At 42.0% G+C, this 23,180-nt stretch overlaps 1 protein-coding gene across 2 annotated transcripts in view; it reads left to right on the forward strand.

Annotated features, from left to right (window-relative positions):
• Window positions 1-23,180, forward strand: part of OXNAD1 (oxidoreductase NAD binding domain containing 1) — a 36,720-nt gene that overhangs the window by 3,870 nt on the left and 9,670 nt on the right. Inside the window, exons 2-4 of one of the 2 annotated variants that reach the window (XM_044252515.1) lie at window positions 4,389-4,515; window positions 4,808-4,871; window positions 17,048-17,154. In XM_044252515.1, coding sequence (XP_044108450.1) covers window positions 4,397-4,515; window positions 4,808-4,871; window positions 17,048-17,154 — 290 coding nt within the window. In that variant the 5' untranslated portion in view covers window positions 4,389-4,396. The remainder of the gene's footprint in view (window positions 1-4,388; window positions 4,516-4,807; window positions 4,872-17,047; window positions 17,155-23,180) is intronic. The other variant, XM_044252516.1, reaches the window with a different exon arrangement.

Below are 23,180 nucleotides of genomic sequence, written 5' to 3' on the forward strand. Positions count from 1 at the left end.
TGCCACGATAGTTCTGTGAATTTACTTTATTTCAGTGTATAAATGCTCTATGAGGCGTTCTTGGGTTTCTCTCTCTCTACCTGTCTTTCTTTTTTTTAATTATTCTCACACCTTACCCAATTTGTTACCAAGTGCAGGGCTCTGATTCCAAAACACACTCCCTGTTCATCTACTTCTGCCATCTCATAGCTTTATCCCGCTTTCCTTTTGGACGGGAACCTTCTAACTGGAGACTCTCTCCCTCTGTGATCCATTCTTCACAGAGTAGCTTGAGTGCTCTTTTGATGTATATGTAAATTAGGTTGTTCTGTCAAATGTAAATTGGATCCTTTAATGTAATCCTTTCCAGGCTTACTCGGACCCTTCAGTTGCTTCCCATTGCCCTTAGAGTAAATATTCTGTCCGTGGTCTGATGTGATCTTGCACGTCTGTCTCCTGGACTTAACCTCTTGTCACTGTCACCTAGCTTCCTGCTCGCCAGTCATACTGGCTGTGATTCCTGTAGCATAGTAGGCTTATTTCTGTGATTGAGCCTCTTTGCCTGCTGGCTCTGTCCTTACTGTCAGAATGGTTGCCTCTTCCTCATTCTTCAGGTCTCAGCTCAGATGTCTCTTGAGAGTGCGCTTTCCTGATATTCCTCCACTCATTTCCTTTATCATGCTCATTGTAATCTATATTTGTCTCGTTAATTATCTGTTTACCATCATTGGCTGGAAACACTGTACTTAAAGCTTCATGATGACAAGGGCTTTGTGTCTGGTTCTTTAGTGTGTCTCCACACCCAAAATAGTGCCTGGCACCCCAGCAATTCTTAAATAAAATAAGCGTACTTATTGAACAGAAACCAGTATAGTTCATTTTAAATCTGAATCTGTTGCCTGCAGTAATTATTTTTTATGGCTTAAGTGGATACGGTTTGTTTATTTATTTATCATAAGATAATTTCCTGTTTCAGTAATAGAGTTAAGTATGAATTTTTTGGTTGAGGTAAGGCCTGTGAGGATAGAAACATTGGAATATTCTTGTATCACTTTAGAAAATCCTTAATGTATGTTAACTTTCTATAGCTAATCAAATACTTACATTGAATATATGAAACCATTGGATGTATTTCAAAAAATGGGTAGATTTTTGCCTTTTGTTTGTTTTTAATACCTTAATGCTTTGGAGGGCCCTCTGAACACAATTTGATAAAAATACCTTTTTTTTTTTAACCGGTAGGTGGCACTCTTGGTCATGCTTACTGGCATTCAAAAAACCAGATTTTAGAGTTTTAAAGAGAACAGCTTTTAAAAATTAACATTTCATTAAGAAAATCAGAGAAAGACAATTATCCTATGATGTCGCTGATATGAAAAATTTGAGAGGCAGGGTGAGAGGTCGTGGGGGTAGGGAGGGAAAAAATAAAACAAGATGGGATCTGGAGGGAGGCAAACCACAAGAGACTCTTAATCTCATGAGAAAACTGACGGTCGTTGGGAGGGACAGGGTGGCTGGCTGGGTGATGGACATTGGAAGGGTATGTGCTTATGGTGAATGCTGTGAAATGTGTAATCCTGATGATTCACAGACCTGTAGCCCTGGGACAAATAAAACATTATATGTTAATTTAAAAATTAACATTTCTTTTTTTTTTTTAAGATTTTGTTTATTTATTTGAGAGAGGGAGAGCATGAGCATGAGCAGCAGGGGGAGCAGAGGGAGAGGGAGAAGCAGATTCCCTGCTGAGCAGGGAGCCCAATATAGGGCTCTGTCCCAGGACCCTGGAATCATAACCTGAGCCAAAGGCAGATGCTTAACCAATTGAGCCACCCAGATGCCTGCCCCAAGACATCTTTATTTTCAAGTTCAGTTGAGCAGTAGACCCTTTAAACAGCATAATCACTAAAAAGTGTGTCTTATTTGAAGACAATTTTTTTTTTAGCAATGGTTTCCTAAAACACTGAGCAAAACAGTGTTATCATGTTAACTTTGTATCAGTTCAATTTTATCAGGGAACTTAGCCTCAAGTGACATGTAACTATATCATTCCAGCCATTGGTCTGGTCTTTTTTATTTGTTTGTGTAATAAGATTTTATCTATCTATTTGAGAGAGAGAGCAGGGAGCCTGACATGGGGCTCAATCCCAGGATCATGACCTGAGCAGAAGGCAGACACTTAACTGACTAAGCCACCCAGGGGCCCCTGCTCTGGGCTTTAAGGGGGGTGGGGGGCAGGTTATTATAAGGAGAAAGAGTCAAAGACAGGCCAAGGAAGCTGACAAAGGGAAGCATTAAGAGGAAACAATCAGAAGAGACAAGTGGAAACACGAGGAAGAATTGATGGGAAGGAGGTAGTGAAGAGTAGTAGGCTTGCTGTGAGGTGACGCTGGCTGATTGTACTGAGCCTGCCTTTTGCAGCCCAGAGTGCCTCTTCACAGTTTCCCAGAACATGGTTCTTACATGTCATCTCTGCTATTGCAGGAACTTTGTGAGAATTTGAGTATATGGAAACACCGCCCTTGTCCCAACTGTTGTCTATCCAAAGTTCTCACTATAGTACCAGGACCAAAGTGTTGCATGTCAGGCAATCAGCCAGCCACATACTTAATGAGTCCTAAAATCTCATGGACTTCTAAAGTAAGTTTCGCCTTCCTTCTTTCAACAATGAATGTCCCATTTTTAGTTTAGTACATTCAAAGGAGAGAAACTACATTTAGTAGTCATACATGAGGTGAAAGGGCTCATGCTTTTCATTTCTTAGAAAAGTGAGTAGCATGTTTACCCACAATGATGCTGTGACACACTGTGACAGGAAATAGAACTTTTAGTCAGAAAGCAGTGCTTTTTGATATGACTTGGTTATAACTGACTTTTATATCACTTGATTATTTACTTTTATTTGTTTTCTGACTCTAAAACGTAATCTCCCTCAGAAGGTCTTCGTTTCATTTATGTCTGTATCCCCAGTGTCTGCCACATAATGGACTCTTAATAAATACTTTTCCCATGAAGAACTAACTTAACAAATATGGAGTAGGAACATAAGCACACTGGCTTGAATTTTTCTAACATTAAATTTATTACAATTAATTTATATAGTATCTTTCAAAAAGTTCAGAAAAAGTTGTGTATATACATTTTCATTTATTCTCTGATATAGGAAAGGACAGCTATATATGGCAGTATAATATGTTAAATGTGACCATCTGAGACAAATACTCAAAAATTGGCAGAGGACAACAGAATGGTAGGAACCAAAAATATCATCCGACTCACTATCAGTTCTTTTTTTGATAAGCCTATATGTTTTAGAATTTAAATGTTGGGTAATCTTTTTGGTTTTGTTTTTTAACATTTTATTGAAACAGAAGTACATAAATCCTTGGACAGCTTGAAATGAATTTTTTTAAGACTTAATTTTTTTTTTAAATCATTTCTAAGTTTACAGCGAAACTGAGGGCTAAGTACAGAGATTTTCCGTGTTTTCCCTGCCTTCACACCTGGGTAGCTTTCCCCATTGTCAGCGTCCCCCACCAGAGTGGTCCATCCGTGACGGCTGTCGAGCTGCCCTGACACAGCGTAATCACCCAGAATCTGTAGTTCACTTCACTCTCAGTGTGGCGTGTTCCATGTATTTAGACATACGGATAAAGACATTTATTATCGCCGTCACTATGGTACTGGACAGAGTATCTTTAATCCCCTAAAAATTTTATGTGGTTTGATGCATTTTTACAAAATGAAAATACCCACACCATCAGAATTCAGATTAAGAAACAGCATTGCCCCTATTACCTCCCCAAAGGTACATGCTAACTTGATTTTGAACTTGATAGATTAATTTAGTCTGTTTTTGTGGTTTTTATGACTGGACTCGTGCAAGGTATGCTTTTTTTGAGTCCGGCTTTTACTCTTTTCATTCGGAGTGGTATTTGATGCTCATCTGTGTGCCTGCATATCGATGTAGTTAGTTTATCCTCATGGCCTTGAACGTCGGAAGATTTGCTTCTTGCACTTCGTCTAGCAAGAAATATTAAAGACTTATGTGGTGCTGTTTGGGTGGAGTACAGTTATTGGGCAGTTATAAAATCTACTCTCCTCTTCCTTCTGTCATAGCACAAGATTAGTCACATGAGCTTGGTTAGTGATTTTGGAAACTAATAGCATGAGTATTTGATGGTACCACTAATTACATATATATGTACTGTGGAGATCAGGTGAATAAGCTCTAAATAGTGGCAGAAATTTTGTCAGAGTGGAGTTAGGCCTTTAACTGCCTTGTTTTGTTAAATCAGCTCATAACACTACAAGCAAAAATCCAAACCTTCTTCACTGGCCCCTAAAATAGTCTGGTATTTCCCTACTTTTTCTTAAAATATTTTAACTTCAGTTTTATGTTTGCCCAGGAGGTGTCATGGCCTGTGCTGCTGTCTTGGTCCCTGGGTTGTTGCGAAGCTCTTCTGGAACCATCTGCAGTCCGGCTGCTTCACTGAAACTGACATCCAGCGCTTTGCGCCACCTTACTCTGACAAGGTGGGTTTCTGGCCCTTTGAGTTTCTGGCTCATTTGAGGTGATTCAAAGACCTGACCTGCTGATGGTCATGGGAGGCTTATCAGACTCCTGAAGGCATAGCAGAGCCTCTTGCTTAAATAATGCTTACCACCCATAGACTGTTAAACTTGAGTTAGATGTGCAAATTTTCACTGACCACTTTCTAGGATCTGTAATGTTCTAGTGTATTTTGGATAATCATGATATTACAGGGACAACTAATTACTTTTATGAAGATAATACTTAATAATCTAATTTTACTTTCTATTAAAGCATAATGAAATCCAAAAGGAAAACTGATCACTTGGAGAGAACTGCCAGTGTCGTTCGTCAGGAGGTTTGTATCTTTGGGCTGTGGCAAGTTTTTCTAGGCTGGACAGTGCACACAGTTATTACCAGCTCATGGAGGAGGCCATAGATGAGCTCCATCCCTTTGAAGGACAGTCTGGGAAAGTTTGTTATGTTTTTGTTCAGAACTTTTCTGATAAGACATATGACAACTGATTCGAAAAGTTGGCAGCGAAATACATTTTCCTTTAAAACTGAGAATAAATGGACTAATTTTTGATGAAGGGAGTATAACAGTAACTGAGGGACCTACGCTCAGGACACGTGTAGTGTTTAGGGTTATATTGTAAGGATAGAACTTTGACAGCCTACATTTTATGAGTAGCTTACCTTTTCCTTTTTTTGTTTTTTTATTTGTTTGCTTCTTTTGGCATCATGTCTTAAAGTCCTTGTTCTTATCCCTACTTTAGAACAACTTCTTATTTCATCAGAGGAGAAAGCACTAACATCTGAGAAAGGAAGGTGGATGAGCTCTTGTTATCCTTCCCATGTGCTGATTTTTTTCCACCATATTCAGACCCTAGAAAGCTAATCTACCACCTGAAGGGGTGTCGAGGGCTGGGAAATAAAGGATCCTCACCCTTTAACTCAGTGAGTAATCCCGTTTTGTTTTACAAACATAAATTGGATATTGGATTTTGCTTTTTGAGTAATTCTTCACATATTTAGATATATTTAGCTTAGTGTTGTTGTGTATTCTAACAATAAGAAAGTTATTAAACACTTCTATAAACATGGTCAGACATCGCATTGTTGTAGGAATTTGATTTTTAGTATTAATAGTAAGATAACACTTTAATGTAAAAGACTATTGTTTAGGCCCTATTTTTCAAGCTAATTCTAAAGAAAATTGCTTTGAGATCAGGGGTAGTATGTTTGTAAGTTCAATTTTAGGCCAGTATTTTTTTTTTTTTTGAGATTAGTTCAGCATAATACATTTATGGATGTAGAGGAAAGTACAGTTTCCCCAGTGATGATAAATCTGAAAATTCTTTTTTTCTTTTTGGTTTGCTAAACATACAAAAATGCTCATTCTGTAAATATGTGACTTGTTAGGATTTCTTTTTAAAAAGTGAAATCTTGGGACACCTGAATAGCTCAGTGAGTTAAGCATCTACATTTGGCTCAGGGTCCTGGGATCAAGCTCTGCATTAGGCTTCTTGCTCAGCTGGGATCCTGCTTCTCCCTATGCCTGCCACTACCCCTGGTTGTGCGCACCCTCTCTCTCTCTCTCTCTCTCTTTCGCTGTCTCTTACTCTTTGACAAATAAATTAAAAATTTTTTTAATTAAAAAAAATGAAATCTTGCCAGTTTTGAAGAAAAAGCAGTTTATTTGACAAGCTTGAACTACATTCTTTTCTGTTGTTTGGTATACTTTGGTATACAGGGTTTTGTATACTTTCTATAAAGGGCCAGATAGTAAGTATTTTAAGCTTCATGGGCCATGTTGTCTTAGTTATAACTACGAAACTCTGCTTTTGTAGTGTGAAGTGGTCAAACATTACACATAAATTGAGCGACTGTGTTCCAGTAAAACATTATTTATCAAAATACCCAGATTTGGCCTGTGGATCTTAGCTTGCCAATTCCTGAATTAGAGTAGCATTTCAGAATTTTATAGGACAAAAGTATTGATGAGACTATTGGGACGTTTTTTGAGAGGAGTTTTTTGTTTTAAAGATTTTATTTATTTGAGAGAGGGAGAGAGAGAGTGTGTATAAGCAGAGGGAGGGGCAAAAAGAGAAGTGGACTCCTCCCCAAGCTGGGAGCCTGATGCCAGGACCCTGGGATCAGGACCTGAGCCGAAGGCTTATGCTTAACCAACTGAGCCACCCAGGAGTCCCTGAGTGAAGTTTTAAGAAAACTACACAGGAAGTTAATGTAAGCTCTAATAGTGTGATTGCAAAGTTAAGAACTGTAATGTCCAGAAGTCAGAAAATGCCCCCATGGTATGACCTTGGCAGAAGAATTTTCCATTTGCAATTCTTTTTTTCTTCATTTTTATTTCTTCTCATCTTCCAAACCGAATGGGAGCTGGGAGGAGCTGGATAAAGCCAGATGGTGTCTGGGCTACAGCTTCAGTGGTATATAAGGTCTGTGGGGTCTCATCCCAGTTCCTCCAGAGGATGGCTCCTAACCATAGAGCAGGAGCCTGACCTAGGACTTGGCCGAAATGAACAGCATCTCAAGCTTGGGCCCTAATGGAACTGGATAGATCACCAACTCATTCCACTCTGGCCTTTAACTTGTATTGCAAGTGCACTTTACAGAAAAGACTCCCGGCATGTCACTTGCTCTTGAGTTCAAGTCTGTGAGGTAGCCTCAGAACAGGACGGCATTTGCATTTTATGAAAGAGGAAGCAGAGCTGAGGAGATAAGCTAGTGGCTCTCCCTGAGGGAAGCTCCAGCCCTCTTTCTGACTCCTAGGCCTCAGGACCCTGCTGCCCCTCCAGGAGTGGCTAAAGAATAGAGCACTCACCCGCACAGAAAGGTTTTTTCCTTGTTAGGGCTTGAGTTCCCTCTGAAGAATTTATTGAATGACCATATTATGATGTTAATGTTTTTTTCTTATCTGGGGCTCTAAATGTAACCAGCCTGAGGTCATGCTGATGCAGGAAGCTGAGGTCTGAATTGGATGACATTTGACTGTTGGTGTTCAAGTTCAGATTTTTTTCTTAAGGCTCAAAGAATAAGCAGTCTGGGTAACCTTAGAAATGTCAAGGAGATAAAAGTAAGATTATGTAATGCTGTAAGGATTGTTGAAGTGAGACAAAGATTTCACTGGAGGGGTCACTCCATGCTTGGCCTCTAGAAGGCCGGTCCACTGAGCAAGACGGACTCTGTCCTTCAGTTTGACAGCAGAGTTTGGTAAGGAAACATTTTTAAAATGACGAATTTGAATGCATTTGTTTGGAGATATGCCAGACACTATGCTAGGTTTTAGGGTTGCAGCACTGAGTGTGATACATAAAGTCCTTGACCTCATGTTCTAGTGGGAGTCTGATCAGAAGAGGCTGATTTAATGCACCTGGTTCACTGCGGAGAAACCTCTGATCCTTTTTCAGTCGTACTAGTTCGCTTCTTTTAGAAGCCTAATGAGCCTTATCCACAAAAGCCTTCTGTGTGTCATTACCTTTTTGTTGACAAAGCACTGGATTGTTACAAGTTGCTACTTCATTCTCACAGGCACCCTGCAAGGGAGGTGAAGGGGTCCTCAACCGATTTCACCGCTGAGGAAGTGAAGATTTCAGAGATTTAGGTGGGATGACCCTGCTTCCTGGTTTGCCCAAGCTGCCATCCTATTTCACTCTCTCAAGGGCCCTGTTTTTGATGCAGATTACATTGTGGCTTACATTTGAAGGACTTGTTTAGCAAGTGGGGGCCTCAGCCCTTGAATTCAGATCTTTGATATCAAATTGGTTTCTCTTTCTACTACAACAGAACAATGTGACACTTGATTTAGACCAAGTTTAATTGAGCAACACCGTGGAAGATAAATTTCACATACCCTCATCTGTGTTCTAAACCAAAACTTGACTTAAGTGTTGATGTAAGAAAGGAGAGAGTTGGGGCTGGAGCAGTAGATAAAGTCAAATGGCTGGGCTCTTGGGGCAGAGAGACCCGTGCTGACTGTCAAGTGCTAATAGTCTGCTTGATCTGTGGTTTTGTAGAGGCTTGGGTTTGAGTGGGGTGAGCTGCTTAGCTGGAGATCTGGACTGTGTTTTGAGTTGAACCCTTAAAATTCTCTGCCAGTCATCACCTACACATTCTGGGAAGATTGTGTGCTGGGATGGCCTTCTCCAACTTGGGGGCCTCTGGGCAGGTATCTCCTTAATCTGGAATGTTTCTAACAGTTGATGCCTAATTTGCTGTGCTTATCAGTGTGTGATAGATAGCCTTGGAGAGATTATCCAGTCTAGGATGAGCCATTGACAGCATTTGCCTTACCACACTGTCAGCTCCGACAGCAGAGCATGGTGGGGAGAAAGCTCAGGCCTCCATCTCTGAGAGGTAGCTGTGCGGCTTGCAGAGGGCCTGGGCCCTGTGTTGTGGTGAGACTCCCAGGGCCATGTAGTATGATGGCCTGGCAGCCAGCCTGTGGCTCCTACCATGCTCTGGGTGGAAGCCAACGGAGAGGGGGGCTCCTTGGTAGAAGGCCCAGCATGCCAGTGTTGATCCAGAGGGTCCAGCACAGTGCCGGTGGCACAGAGACCATGTTCCATGTTCACTCGTTCCATGTTCACTGAGTAGAAGAAATGAGTGTTAACCACCCCCCACCTTCCTGGGGCTGATCACCTGTACTGCCTTGGATGAGTGACTTTGTAGTAGGAATGGTAATGGCCTCCATCTCAAGGGATGCGGTGACAGTGCGAGTATACTGTGTGGTTCTGCACAGGTGGGAGCGTGAAAAATGAGGACTTGCCTATACTGCCACTTCCTAGCAGTACCCAGAACTTATTACTGTCTAAAATGTGTAGGGGTGCCTGGGTGGCTTGGTTGGTTAAGCATCTGCCTTCCCCTCGGGTCATGATCCCGGGGTCCTGGGACCGAGCCCTCCATCGAGCTCCTGGTTCGGCAGGGAGTCTGCTTCTCCCTCGGACCCTCATCCCTGTTTGTGCTCTTGCACTCTCCCTCTCTCAAATGAATAAATAAAAATAGAAAGTAAATAAAATGTGTAGTGTCAGTGCTTTTCACAGACACACTTTTGCTCAACAAATTAAGCCATTTGAAAAGCAAGGCTCTTTTCTATTTTCCCCCTAGGGGATCTAATCTGATGAAATAGATTTTATTTGAGATCCGGCAGACCTGCTCTGAATACCTGCTGTGCGCACAGCCCTGTTCCATGTGCAGCAACTACAGCAGTGCCTGAAGCAGGTAAAGCCGCTGCTCTATGTGGAGCTTCATTCTAGGGCAGGTCAGCCAGAGAATGTCAGAGGTCATTGATCCTTGAAGGCAGTAGCACAGGTGGGGTCCTGGGAGGCAGGACTGGCTGGTGGCAGGGGTGCTGTTCTAAATTGGTGTGTAACACCAGAGTCAAGACAAGAGGAAAAGAGCCAGCCAGGGGCACAGCATTTCTGGCAGAGGAACAGACAAGAGCCAAGGCTTGGTGGCAGGAATGAGCTTGGCATATTCAGAGGAAGGTGGTAGGATGAGAGTTAGGCAGTGCCCAGGTTGTATAAACTATTATGGGCTTGTATAAGGAGTTGGAATTTGATTCTGTGGGAATGAAGAAAGGTTTTAAGCCGTGAAATGCCATATGATTTTATATTTTCAATGGGTCACCTCTTGCTGGATAGAACATAGCTTTTGATGGCTTTGACACCAGCTAGAGGTGTGGAGGAGGACTAGGCTAAGGACACAGTCCCAGGAGAAGTCACGGTGGTTTCCAGTAGGGTTGTAGGGGTGGAGGTGGGGAACTAAGACAGAGGAAGGGCTGATAGGATTCACAGATTGGGAGTGAAAGGGCTGTAGTGGATGTAGTAAGAGCAGAAACCAAGAGATTTCTAGCTTTGGGATTTGAATAATCTGAGTAGATAATGATGCGTATATTTGCTAATTTGGAGAAGAACAAGTTGGAGGAGGGTAAACAAAGTGCTCAATTTTGGAATAATCCAGGGTGGGAGGGTAGAATGTGGGTAGAGTTAGAGATGAAACAAGATTAGCCGTAAATTTCATCAGCTTCTCTCAGCTGTTGGATCTGGGTGGAGATTCATTATACTGTTTCTATTGGTTTTGTGTATGTTTGTTTCCCATAATAATAAAAAGGAAGAAGCTTGGGGAGATAAGAGTTTTATGTTGGATGTGTCATTTGAAATGGAAATTCAAATCAGCAGTTAGATATATGAGTTTTGAAGTTCACTACTGGAAATAAAAGGTTTTAGCCTTATAGAGAGTAGGGGAAGGGACCTGCAGCTCAGCCCTGGAATGTGTCAACGTTTGGAGGTGCAGCAGAAAAGGAGGGACCAGTGAGGCCAGAGGGAAATCAGCAGGGTGTTGGGGAAGCCAGGAAAAGGGGTTTCAAGGGAGGAGTGGCCAACTGTTGAACTCTACGTGGACAGGCATCATTGGATATAGCAAAATAGAAGATGGGTGACCAGAATGACCGCTAGTACATTGCTAGAGTGAAAGCCTAAACGGACTTTGTTGGAGAGAGAATGGGAGAGAAGGAAGCGAAGCCAGGGCTATATGCCCTTTTGAAAATGTTTTAGTAAGTGAATGAGAGTAGAGAAACGGCCAGACAACTGGATTAAGGGAGAGGCTTGTTTTGTTTGTCTTTAGAAGCGGCAAAGCACAGTGGCCTGATTCCTGAATTCAAATCTTTGCTTTGCCACTTACTAGCCTTGGGACCTCCATTTTGTAATATATAACATATAAAATGAGGGTCACCTGGGTGGCGCAGTTGGTTAAGCCTCCGACTCTTGGTTTTGGCTCAGATCATGGTGTTGGGGTCCTGGGATCAAGCCCTGCAGTGGGCACCGATATCCACGTGGAGTCTGCTTAAGATTTGTCTCTGTCCTTCTCCCTCTGCCCCCTCCTGCTTGTGCTCTCTTTCTCTCTAAAGTAAATAAGTAAATCTTTTAAAAAATGGGAATGACAACAATAATGCCTGTTTTCTAGAGTTGTTGCAAAGAATGCATAAATGAGTACACCAAGTGCCTGGCGCATGGTAAGTTGTGCGTAGATGTTTGCGGCTGACGTTAGGTGAGTGGAAGATTGCGTGCTTGCGAAACTCTGTGTCTTGTGGAGAGGGGAGAAGAGGAGTGATGTGTGAGAGAGGGTACTGCTGGAGAAAGCAGAGAGGAAACTCAGCCCAGGGGGACAAGTTGCCTTTGGTAGGAGCAAGGAGATTCCATTTGTCATGCCAGGACAAGGTGTGGACAGGCCAAGCTACTTACAAAGGTGTCCAGTTGGCAGGAATTTGTGATCTTTCCCCTTGTCAGTAAATCATTTCAGTAAAACCAGTTTCTTTTAGTCAGATTCCTACTCATCACATTGGTTTTCTGCCACAGTTTAAAGAATATCTCTGGGCCTTGATCTCCCTATGTGTAAAATGATGTACTATTTTGGAGAATGACTAAAATTTCCTTCGACTCTGAAATTCTCTGTGTCCTAATGGTATTTTTGTTTAAGGTTATCTCTAATCCTGGCTTTGTCTACATTTTTAAACAGCAAACAAATGGATGGGAGTGAACAGAGGAAGCCAGCTAGGTTTCCCAAAGAAAGACCTATTTCCTGCACAGAGTTTTGCAGCAACAGTAACAACAAAGTACCCTACATAAAACCAGTTTTTAAAATCAGTATGATGGAATTTCCTTTTAGATGCTGACTTTGTCAAACCATTAAAAATGTGTGCTAGTCAAAGTTGGCAAACCTGTTGTTATTTTATTGAACAGTAGAAGAGTCTAAATGTTATTTTATGGAAAACTTCATTTCCTGCCATGTGTTTCAACTTAGGACATGGCTAGTTGAGGTTTTCAGTTGTGAAATCTTTTGATCCGTTAAGCATGAGAACAAGTACAAATGTTAAAACATATAGTCTCTCCATCATGTTTTGCTTATTCGTAAAGTAAAGAAAGAATGGCATATAACAAGGGCCATGATTACAGATCTTAATTATATGAATCTAGCTCCAGAATAAAATAAAAATGTGGCCTTCAAAAAGATGTTTCTAATGTTTTTAATCTACATTATTACAATTCTTTATGTAGTATGTAGATTTGCATTAATTGAATAAAATAAAGTATTGATAGGAAGGCATGTGTTAAAAAATAATGAATCATGCAACATATTTTGTGTGACCGGTTAGATTTGCCCAGGTTAGTAGGACTGATCACAACAGGTGTATTACCGTTTGTATTAATAGCAATAAGCATAAAACGTCTGGGAACATTTTTGTTCATAGAGGCTATCTAAGTGAAAATATGACTTTTTAATAGAAAATGTAACTTCTTTCCTTTCTTCATTGAATTTTATATTTGAACATTAGCAAGCGATTATTTATTTCATTTTCATTGACTGAAGCATGCTGACCTTCCAGCTGAAATTCTGTGCCCCCCTGCCTGGCTCCCCCTCAGTGATTATTAATGTTGGTTTCCCTGCCCCGGTGACTCTTGCGGATGTTCTTAAAGTTGTCTAGTTTTATCAGTGAATCCGACAGATGCCAGTTAAACTGTTATAAATGAAATAATCTAGCTCTTGGCTATGTTTTTACAGATTATTATGTTGAAAGAAAATAATGAATGTTTATACAATAAACTTCTTTTTGGTATATCTAAGAAAAATAAGAGCAATAACATAATGGAGAGTCCTCTGGTGCATCTTATTACTTGTTTTTGTAATAAGGTATTTGAAATAGTATCTGGCAGACGAAGGAAGATTCCTGTTCTACTGAAGAAGTTCCACCTTCCCTTACCTCTCTCACAGTGTTAAGCATGAACCTAGATTTTCTGTAGTGGTTACCCCTACCCCTCCTTTTCTTTTTAAACAACAAAAGGTTCCTGAACGTCAAATTTTTGTTCAGGAAACTAACTTTAAGTGACTCTTAGTTAGAGTTTTCATTCATTCTGCAAGTTGAGCAGCATGCGTTGAGCCCTGTGCTTGATCTGGGGAATTCATACAGATGCACATTGAACCCTGTACCTGACCTTGGGAGGCTTGTAGTCTCGTGTGGTGGAAGAGACTCGTTCTTGAGGATTGGTGGTTACATTAAGATGTGCTAAGTATGATAAGATAGAAACATTTTATTGGTAGAATTGAGGGGATGGAGAGAAGCAGGAAAACGTCAGGCAGGGGTTAGTCTTTGATCAGGGTGAGGAGGAGGTTGAGGGACAGGGCTGAGAGTGTGGTGTGTGCCAAATGACCTACACAGGGTTTTGGGAGGCCAGCAAATGTCAGGTGCCTTTGAGAACAGCAGATTGTCCAGCTTGGCTGGTAAACCACTAGCCTAGGGATACAAGAGAGGTCAAGCTACAAAGGCCATTTAGCATTTTTGTTGTTGTTTTTTGTTTTTTGTTTTTCAGTTGAGTGTTAGCCACTGGAGGTTTTTGAGCTGGAGGGTCACTCAGTGAGGTCAGAATACTAGCAGTATTTAGCTGTTGGCTGCTTTGAGAGAGACAGGAAGGCTAAGGCAGCGGTTCAAGTGAGAAGAAATTCTTGGCTTAGGATGCTGGTGGGTGAGCATGGGGAGGAAAAGACAGGAGCTGAATTTGTGGAACTTGTTCATGGTAGGGACAGGATGCTTGGAAGAGAGTCAAGGATTCTGTGTGTGTGTGTGTGTGTGTGTGTACATTTACGTGTATACATGTACCAGTTGAAAATGGATTTGACTCTTGAGTTCAGGATAAGAACTGAATGGAAATCCTGGTGAGGGGAAGCAGCTGATTCTGTGGAACCCTATCTCTGCATCTCCAGTGCCAGGCAGCACATGCTCAGGGAATGTTTGTGGAAGGGATGAATATGGTGGATTTCGTTGGACACATAAGTGAGCTTGCCATTGGGACGGGACTGTCTCGTGAATAAGGGACCAAGCATACCTAGGTTCAAATCCTGATTCAGCCATTCCTGAGTGATCTTGAGCAAGTTACAAAACCTTTCTCATTCAGAATGGAGGGTAGCAGCATCCTTTGGGATACAATCTAATTATTCCTATGAACTAAATGAATTGGTGTCCATGGGACCCTTAAGTCCGCACCTAGAATACACCTGAGATAAACGCTCCAGTCATTGGCTGTTACTCACAGGGGAGCACAGATGTGGGCCTGATTGCCAGAAAAGTAATGATGAGTTGGGGTGAGGGTTAGTAGCTTTGAGAATACCTGAGAGCTCTGGCCTAGAGGTGGGAGAGGGCAGAGGAGCGAAGCAGTTTAGAGGGAGAGGCCATTGAGGAAGTGCGAGGACCGAGGACCAGGTGGGAGAGGCAGGAGGAGACCTGGAGAGTTCCGTATCAGCTCTCCCAGGCAAGGAGAATGTGTCAGGAGGGAAGGAAGTCAAAAGTATGGAGCGCAGAGAGCTCAGGGAGGGGCAGAACGGAGCCTGGACATTTGAGTTTGGTTGTTCAGGCAGGTGTCCATGCACTTTAGAAGTTGTTGCTGTAGAGTGGGAGCCCAGTTAGCTGTGTTGACCAAGAGTGTCATGGATGGAGAAGATACTGTTGAATGAGGAAGTATCAGTAGAGCCAGAGATTAAAGACAAGATTTCTAAATAGCTTAAAGACAGTATGGCTTTGAAGTCTGTTCTGGCAAATAGCTAGGATGTGGTACGAGACCACTGTACTTTATAGGTGCTTAGTGTTGTTCATGATAATAGGCCCCTGGGGGTGTGCAGTACTCAGCGCATGAGGGCCTGCGTGGCAGCCCTGGGGTAGTTTTGTATAGATATCAATATATGAATATAGGGTAATGTATAATATAATATAATATAATATAATAAACACTAATAAGCTAATTATAATGAATGCATTAAGATACATTATAACCAACATTGAATGGGTACTTACTATGAGTAGCAGCATTATAAGTGGTTTGCATGTATTACTTCTTTACTTCCCCCCTGCAGCTCTGAGATACAGGTGTTGATCTTATTTATAGCCGAGGGGGGACTAGGTAATGTGCCCAGAGGCCCACAGCTGCTAAGTGTGTGCTGGGGGCACGATTACACACCAGGCAGTGTGCGACAGTGTGGTGACAGAGCCCGTGCTGTCACCAGCCACACTATGCTGCTGCTTTTTATTCTGTCATTGAACTGTTTAGGGCAGGCAAATGGCAGTAGGTACTGTGTCTGATAAACAAGAGGTCTAAGGGGAGGAGTCATTACCCTGAAGGAAGGGGCCGGTGGGAGTAGGTGCAACCCTGGTTCGGAGGGGGAGGGTAAGACTAGGATCAGAAGTGCAGGAAGAAGCTCGGTGTGGACACCAACCCACTTGCTCTCAGGAAGAGAAGGAAGACTGGCAAAAATCCAGAGGAAAAGAGGCAAGGGATTTTATGGGAGCAAGAGAAGGGTAAGATATTTCCAGAGATGTTTTGAGTCGTTAAGGGAGACCACCAACCATCTGGAGAACTTTGCAGTGGGTTTTTATAAGTTGTTTCCCACTGGTAGTTGGATTCGACCTAGGCCTGTTAGAGAAAGGGACTGAAGGAGCCAGCTTTAGGGTGTGAGGTCCTTTGATCTTGACAACTTTCCAAGGCACGCTTGGATGAAACAGTGAAGCTGACACCATCTGAGGAGAATGACTGTGTTTTGGTCACCTGCTACTGCTTTTGTTTGCTTCCAGAAGTGGAGTTGAATGGCAGTCAGAGGTCGAGGAAAGAGTCATATTATCTTTTCTCCTCTGTCATGAAAATACCCCAGATTTCAGGAGGAAGAAAAACTCAAAGGTAGAAGAAACAAAAAAGGAAGGAGGAAGTAGAGGCATTTTGTATTTGGGGGATGCTGAGGTGTGGATGACACTGAGGAGAGCCTAGCTCACACTTAAGGATTTTCTAGAAACCAGATAATGTTGTTTTGAATAGTGCTTCTCAAGCTATGTGTAGTGAAGGACTGTTTTGATACTGTTCAGAGGTTGTGGACTGTTTGTATTTTGTCAAAGATAATCAACACTGATTTAGAAAAAATTTAAAAAATGAAAACATAGGGAGTACAAACCCAATTTGTTGTCCATAATTAGATTCAACAGACTGAAATTGCTAAAAAAAAGTTTCTAGTGCTTGCTTGTAATTTCTGAAATTTACTAGTCCTGGACTTCTCACAGGCTCAGAACACACACAAGCTCATATCCTACAGTGGGTTTCACTTTATGTACGTCATACATACTCCCGCTAGGCAGGTGGTTCACAGGGCTCCCGTTCCCCCAGGCTCTTTCCAAATGACCCAGCCCGGTACATGGGACGTACTAGATGCTCAATAAACCAACACTTATTAAACAGCCCCTTTAAGAGATGAATTTTGTCTGCAGAATAAAATTCAATTAGTAGGATAGCAAGTCTCTCAAAAATAATTAAATTATAATTAAATTTGTTCACCAGGTGGTGGGCAGCATTTTAAAGCAAAGTGTGCTTTTCCTTTTTTTATAGTTTTTATAGTTTTCAAAAATCACGTACCAGAAAGCCACTATTTGTTCCTGGTGTGTAGACACACTAACCTCAGCCACAGTTCATTTCTTGACTCTAGGTCGTGTCAGCTGCTAAGGTGTGTGGGGCTGTGAATGAGTCACCATCCGTGAAGAGGCTCCGCCTGTTTGTTGCAGATAAAGACTTTTCTTTTAAAGCTGGCCAGTGGTAAGTGGCTTTTCTGTTTCCATAGTGTTGTATGTTCAAGAAGGTGCTGTCAACGACAAGGGCTTGCTTATTTATTTATTTATTTATTTACAGAAAGAGAGCAGGAAGAGGGAGAGAGGGTTGGAGAGAAAGAGAGAGAAAGAGAATCTCAAGTAGACTGTCCTGAGTGTGGATCCGGATGCGGGGCTTGATCACATGACCCTGAGATCATGACCTGAGCCGAAACCAAGAGTTGGATGCCCAGCCAACTGAGCCATCCAGGTGGCCCCTAGAAGGGCTTATATTTTCTTCCGGAAAGGACTACTGTGGCTAGCTGTTTCTCCTGAGGAATAGGAATTCTAGACCATCCCCATTAGGAGGAGCCTTCTTTCGGCATGGAGAATCTGATTCCCTTCCTCGCCCTAGAGCTCACCTTGGTTTTGAGCCCTTGACCTTCTCAGTCATAGATGAAAATTGCTGCCTTCAGTTTTGTAGATTGAAACAAAGCTTAGTTCTGAGCCACGGACCTGATAATTGATGATTATGCTCTTTAGAAATGGTTGCTATGATAGAATGCACGGAATAATCTAATCTGCTTGATTATTTGTTGTTGGGGATGCATACATTTTTAAAAATTAATTGTTGGTGTCAGAGAGTAAACACAGCAGTCTGGAAAGAAGAATGCCCAGTTAGGTCACAGAGCTGACCTGTCGACTGAATTCCTGCCTTACTTGTCTGAGTTGCATATAAATTTTTTGCTGAATCTATTATCAGGATTCCCCAGTCAGGCCCAACCTGCACCATGCTCCTGATTTTGCCCGGATTGACTCCCTGCTGAATGGGGTGGTCTGGGACTGGTCAGAATACTGACAGGCCCAGCTGTCCCACTGTTCCTGCGAGTGGCCTCACTGAGTTGCAATTCAAGTGGAGTTGTAAATAAAGCAGCTTGTATTTCCTTAGGAAAGGTGTGTTTGGGTGTATGTTTCCTTTATTTAAATAAAGCATTCATTTCTAAGTGAATTTCTGGCGTGTCAATCTTGGTAGTTAGTGTTTCTTAGGAGTCACTTGACTAATTTTGGCAGTCCATCTGGAAATGCGGTTTTGTTAGGAGGAGGATGTGTGATAATAGCGAGAGAGCAGTCTTGTGTTAATAGTTTGCCTTTGAATTTAGAACTAGAAAACAAGATGCTGATTGCACTAATTTGCGTTTGTGAGGCAATTTACTGCAATCTTTGCACATGTTCAGTGATACATATTAAATGCATTTGGGCTGTTTTAGGGGGGCGGGCAACATTTTTACCCTTCAAAAATAGTTAAGCAGTTATTCCATTGAAAAGTGGAAACTTTAATTGTAGTGATCTGTCTTTCCATACTTCCCTTCTGTGGAAGCGTTTGGGTCCGGTGCGCAGCATTGTCTCTGGGCCTTTGGCTCTGGATTGCACCAAGACTCTGGATTAGAGAAGGCCCGGGTGCTGGTTTATAATGCTGCTACCTTGGTGTGCCTGCAAGTGTATTAGCTCTTGCGAACTGCAGTTACCCGATCAGCAAAATATGTAGTGGTATTTTTAGTGATACAGAAACAAATAGGGTTCCCTTGTGATCCTCAAGGTAAAATTTTTCAGGGTTGGTGTTCTGTATCCCATATTGATGAATGGATTTGGTAATCTCACTGATGTTGGGACTGGCTTTAGAATGTGCCTGATGAACCCTGCTCCAGAGGGCAGATGTCTTGAAGGTCATCTCTGGCTATTAAGTACCGATTGACCTTTCCCTGCCAGGTGTCCATCAGCATTCATTCCTGGCATCTGAATGTCCCCTTTTAAAAGATTGCTCCCTTCCCACTGACTTAGTGTGTGGCTCTGGGGATTCTAAGTTCCTTTGGATATTTGACTGCTTGGTTATAGGATGGCCATTTGCTTGGGTTGGTGATGTCTGCATCTTCGGTGCTGCTGGGATGGCTTTCGCTCTGTGCTCTCTGAGGTCATCAGCTTGGTAGTAAGCTCTGTGTGGCATTCTGGGGAAGAAAGGAAGGGTCAGGGAGAGAGAGACAGTACGGCTGTAGCTTCCAGGCAGCTGGTACAGTTAGGATTATTGGAGTGGAGTGCTACGAGGGGTAAGAGGGTTGTTCTGGGGCTTATCTTTGGGGTCAGAGATTGGGCCATGATCCCACGTCTCTGAATTCCTGACCACTGGCCGCCTCTGACACCTGCCAGACTGACGGGGAGGCTCTAGACTGGCCTCTAAATAAGTGAATGAATGTTCTGGAACTTTGGGCACAGAGTTCCAGGTAGACACCTTCAGCATAGACCTGACATCAGCCTCTGGGGCTCTTCCGGTGCTATACAGAGGGGTCTAGTTCCTATACTGGGAAACCAGTTCCAAGAACTCAAGAAATCCAATCTAAAGGTCGAAAGAGGGTACTCCCTCAAAACCATTGCTCCTAGGAGCAGGACTAAATCCACTTTTAGGTTTTTATCACCAGTAGATCCACTGCCTAGCATGTAGCTCCTTCATGAGTCCCACCCTTGACCTAATCAGTTCTCCTTCCTGATAATAGAAAGATCGGGATTCTCTCTTGGAGTTAGAGTGCCATCAGCAGTCCTCATGTATGTAGGAGCTACTCACGTAGTGTCTGTGTGCCTAAGGTTGGCAGATTCAGTGTTCCTTGCGGAGCTCACTGCTGTGGGCGGGGTCCATCCCCTGAGAGAGTCTCTACCACAGTGTCTTATCCCTAGTTCTCTGGAGACCACATGACTCACATGTTGGCTTTTCTAGTTCTGTGTTGTGGGTAGTTTCTTTCTCTGAGTTCAGTTTCCATGTCTTTAAAGAGGGAATAGTAATATTCCTTTGTCTTGGGATATGTCAGGTGTTTAACACAATGCCTAATGTTTAACTTCATTAGTTTGCTTTTGCTTTTTGGTATAGCTGGTGTTTCACTCAGTCAGTTAAGTCATCTGTGCTGGTGAGGCCCAGGGGACAGATTCCAGTTCTTAGTTCCTTGGCCGGTTCCCCTGCTGTTTGGAAGAGCAGCAGGCCAGATAATAGTGGATGAGTGCGCATCTCCACTAAGATGGCACCCTTCCTGCTTATTAGTCAGTATGCATTCCACACTTGGGCTTGCATGGCACTGAGGGGAAGGAAGTAAGGCCAAAGCATTTTTGGAAAGAGCAAGGTCTTTGACTTAATATGAGAGAACATAGTTTTCATGTTGGAAAGTGACTGAGAGAAGGACTCCAAGAAGAAATAGACGAGAGGAGTAAGATTGGAGAAAAAGGACTCTACCCCTTCCCTCAAGCAGGGCCGCTGCATTGTAGATAGCATCTAACCTACATGGCCGCATTCGGCAGCCCTGCCTCTCACGTGTGAGAGCCCCATGTCTCTCAGTACAGAGACAGTGCCGCAGTCCTTGGTGTCCTTGCTCAGACTGTGTCCTCCTCCATGCTTGTCTGGTGAGTGTTGTACGTCTTTTAAGACTCCTCTGAAGTTTTTGTTAATCCTTCCTCGCCTGGTAGAATTGACTGCTTCTTCCTCTGCTTTCCTCCCCTCCAAACAGATGTTTAAAAAATAAAATAGTGGTTTTATTAGTATTTTCTTGATAAAATCAGAATCACGTATGTAGGAGCTACGAAGAAATCTACACTAAATACCAGTTCTTCCAGACAGGTCTTAAGTGATGGGCTTTTTCTGTCCTCCAAGCAGATTTTTGTCAGAGCTCATGTAATTACATTTGTTAGTTTTCCTCCTGTTAGGGTGAGTTTATTGAGGGCAGGAATCCAGACATGCTGGCTTCTCTACCTCTGGCGCTGACAGTGGTGCCTGTAGATCATGAGCAGGAGCTCTCTGTGGTGTACGCCCAGGGGATGAGGCAGGGCCTGCAAGCCTCACACTGAGGACTAAAGAGTTTTAGGATCTCATGGTAAAGCATCGACATTCGGCCACGACTTCTGTGTCTGCTGTGTGCCAGGCACTGGGCGGCATCTGTGGGCGGGACGGGGCTGCCTTGGGTCACAGCTGGATATGGATATGTGGCTTCACTACAGAAATAGGCTCTTCCTCCCAGTTCTTCTAACATACACTCACCTGAGAGTGCAGTAGGTGCCTCAGCTCTCGGCTTCAAGAATGTTGATCTTGCAAGGGGCATTTTTAAGTGTACGTGTGTGTGTGTGTTTAAAACTTAAAATTTTTCTTACACAGATGCTTCATTAAATATGTATCATGCATATTTTCTTAAACCCATTCAGATGAAGTTTTTATGTCATTTGAATTCTGTAGCATTTAATGAAGGAGTCCTTTTATTTTTTTTAAAGGTTGCTTTCCAAAGTTACTAGAGAAGGATCCCCTTTCACTCACCTGAGAGAATGGTCTTGATCAACATCAAGCAGCAGAGGGCGCTAGAGTTCAGGAGATGAAGCCGCAAGAGTAGCTCATCAATTAACTTATTTTTTTTTTAAACATGGAAGCTGTGGAAGTACTATTATATTTCTTCTCGGAGAGCATACAGCAACTGTGTTAATAAATATTAACTATCGTCTTTTTAGATTTATATCTTGTCTGAAATGAAAAGGAAATAGGAGCGGCTGAGTGGCTCAGTCAGTTAAGCACCTGCCTTCATTCAGCTCAGGTCATGATCCCAGGGTCCAGGAGCTTGCTTCTCCCTTTCCTGCTCCCCTGCTTGTGCTCGCTCGCTCTCTCTGTGTCCAATAAATAAATCAAATCTTTAAAAAAAGAAAAAGGAAATAAAAATATTGGTGGAAAAGAATCAAGTGACTATAGACAAAAGTTTGCTGGGGACCTTTTCTGTAGCACTTGCAGTCCAGACTGGTTTTTTAAGACTCAGAAAATGTCCAGATGTTTAAGGCCAAAGATCAGAAGAGAACATCATTTAAGGTCATAAATCAAATCAGTAGAGAACACAGTGTGATTTTCATGTAGGCCTCCTGGCTTACATGAAAATAAAATGGGGATAAATGATACTTTTGCTCTTTGATGACACAGAAACATCTAGATTGGATGTTTGTGTTGTAGACATTAGTAGTACTGTGCTTAATTGACTGAACCACTCAGCCACCTCTATTTCCTGCTCATTTCAGACAAGATATAAATCTAAAAAGATTCTAGTTAAATTCTGGATTCCTTGAATTTCCATATTAATTTTATGATCAACTTGTCAGTTTCTGCAAAGAAACCAGCTAGAGTTTTGATAGGTATTGCATTGGCTTTGTAGATCAGTTTGGAGAGTATTGCCATTTTAATATTTTTCTTTCAGTCCATGAACATTAGATGTCTTTTTATTTATTTGCATCTTCTTTGATTTTTCTCCATAAGGTTTTGTAATTTTTCAGTTTGCAAGTCTTATATATTTACTTTGTTAAATTTATTCCCAGTTGTCTTGTTCTTTTTTATGCTATTGTAAATAAAATTATTTTTCTTAATTTCATATTTAGATTGTTAATTGCTAGTGTACAGAAATACAATTGATTTTTATTACTCGTGTATTTTGCAACACTATTTGAACTTGTCTGTTAGTTCTAATATCCTTATAGTAGATATAGATTCCTGAGGATTTTTTTTTAAGATTTTATTTATTTATTTATTCATTTATTGTATTATTTATTTGAGAGAGAGAGAATGAGAGACAAAGAGAACATGAGAAGGAAGAGGTCAGAGGGAGAAGAAGGGTCCATGCCAAGCAGGGAGCCCGATGCGGGACTTGATCCCTGGACTCCAGGATCATTACCTGAGCCAAAGGCAGTTGCTTAACCAACTGAGCCACCCAGGCGCCCTCCTGAGGATTTTCTGTATACAACATCATGTCATCTGCAATTTCTTCCTCTCTAATCTCGTACCTTTTATTTCATTTTCTTGCTTAATTGCCTTGGCTAGAACCTCTAGTACAGTGTTAAAAAGAAGTGGGAGGAACTGACATCCTTGTCTTGTTTCTATCTTAAGGGGAGAAACCTGTAGCTTTTCTCTGTTAAATGTTGGATATATTATAGATGTCCTTTATTAGATTAAGGAAGTTTTTGCTTATTCATAGTTTCTTGAGT

Source organism: Neovison vison, chromosome 6, assembly GCF_020171115.1.
Source record: "Neovison vison isolate M4711 chromosome 6, ASM_NN_V1, whole genome shotgun sequence".
In the NCBI taxonomy this organism is placed as follows: Eukaryota; Metazoa; Chordata; class Mammalia; order Carnivora; family Mustelidae; genus Neogale; species Neogale vison.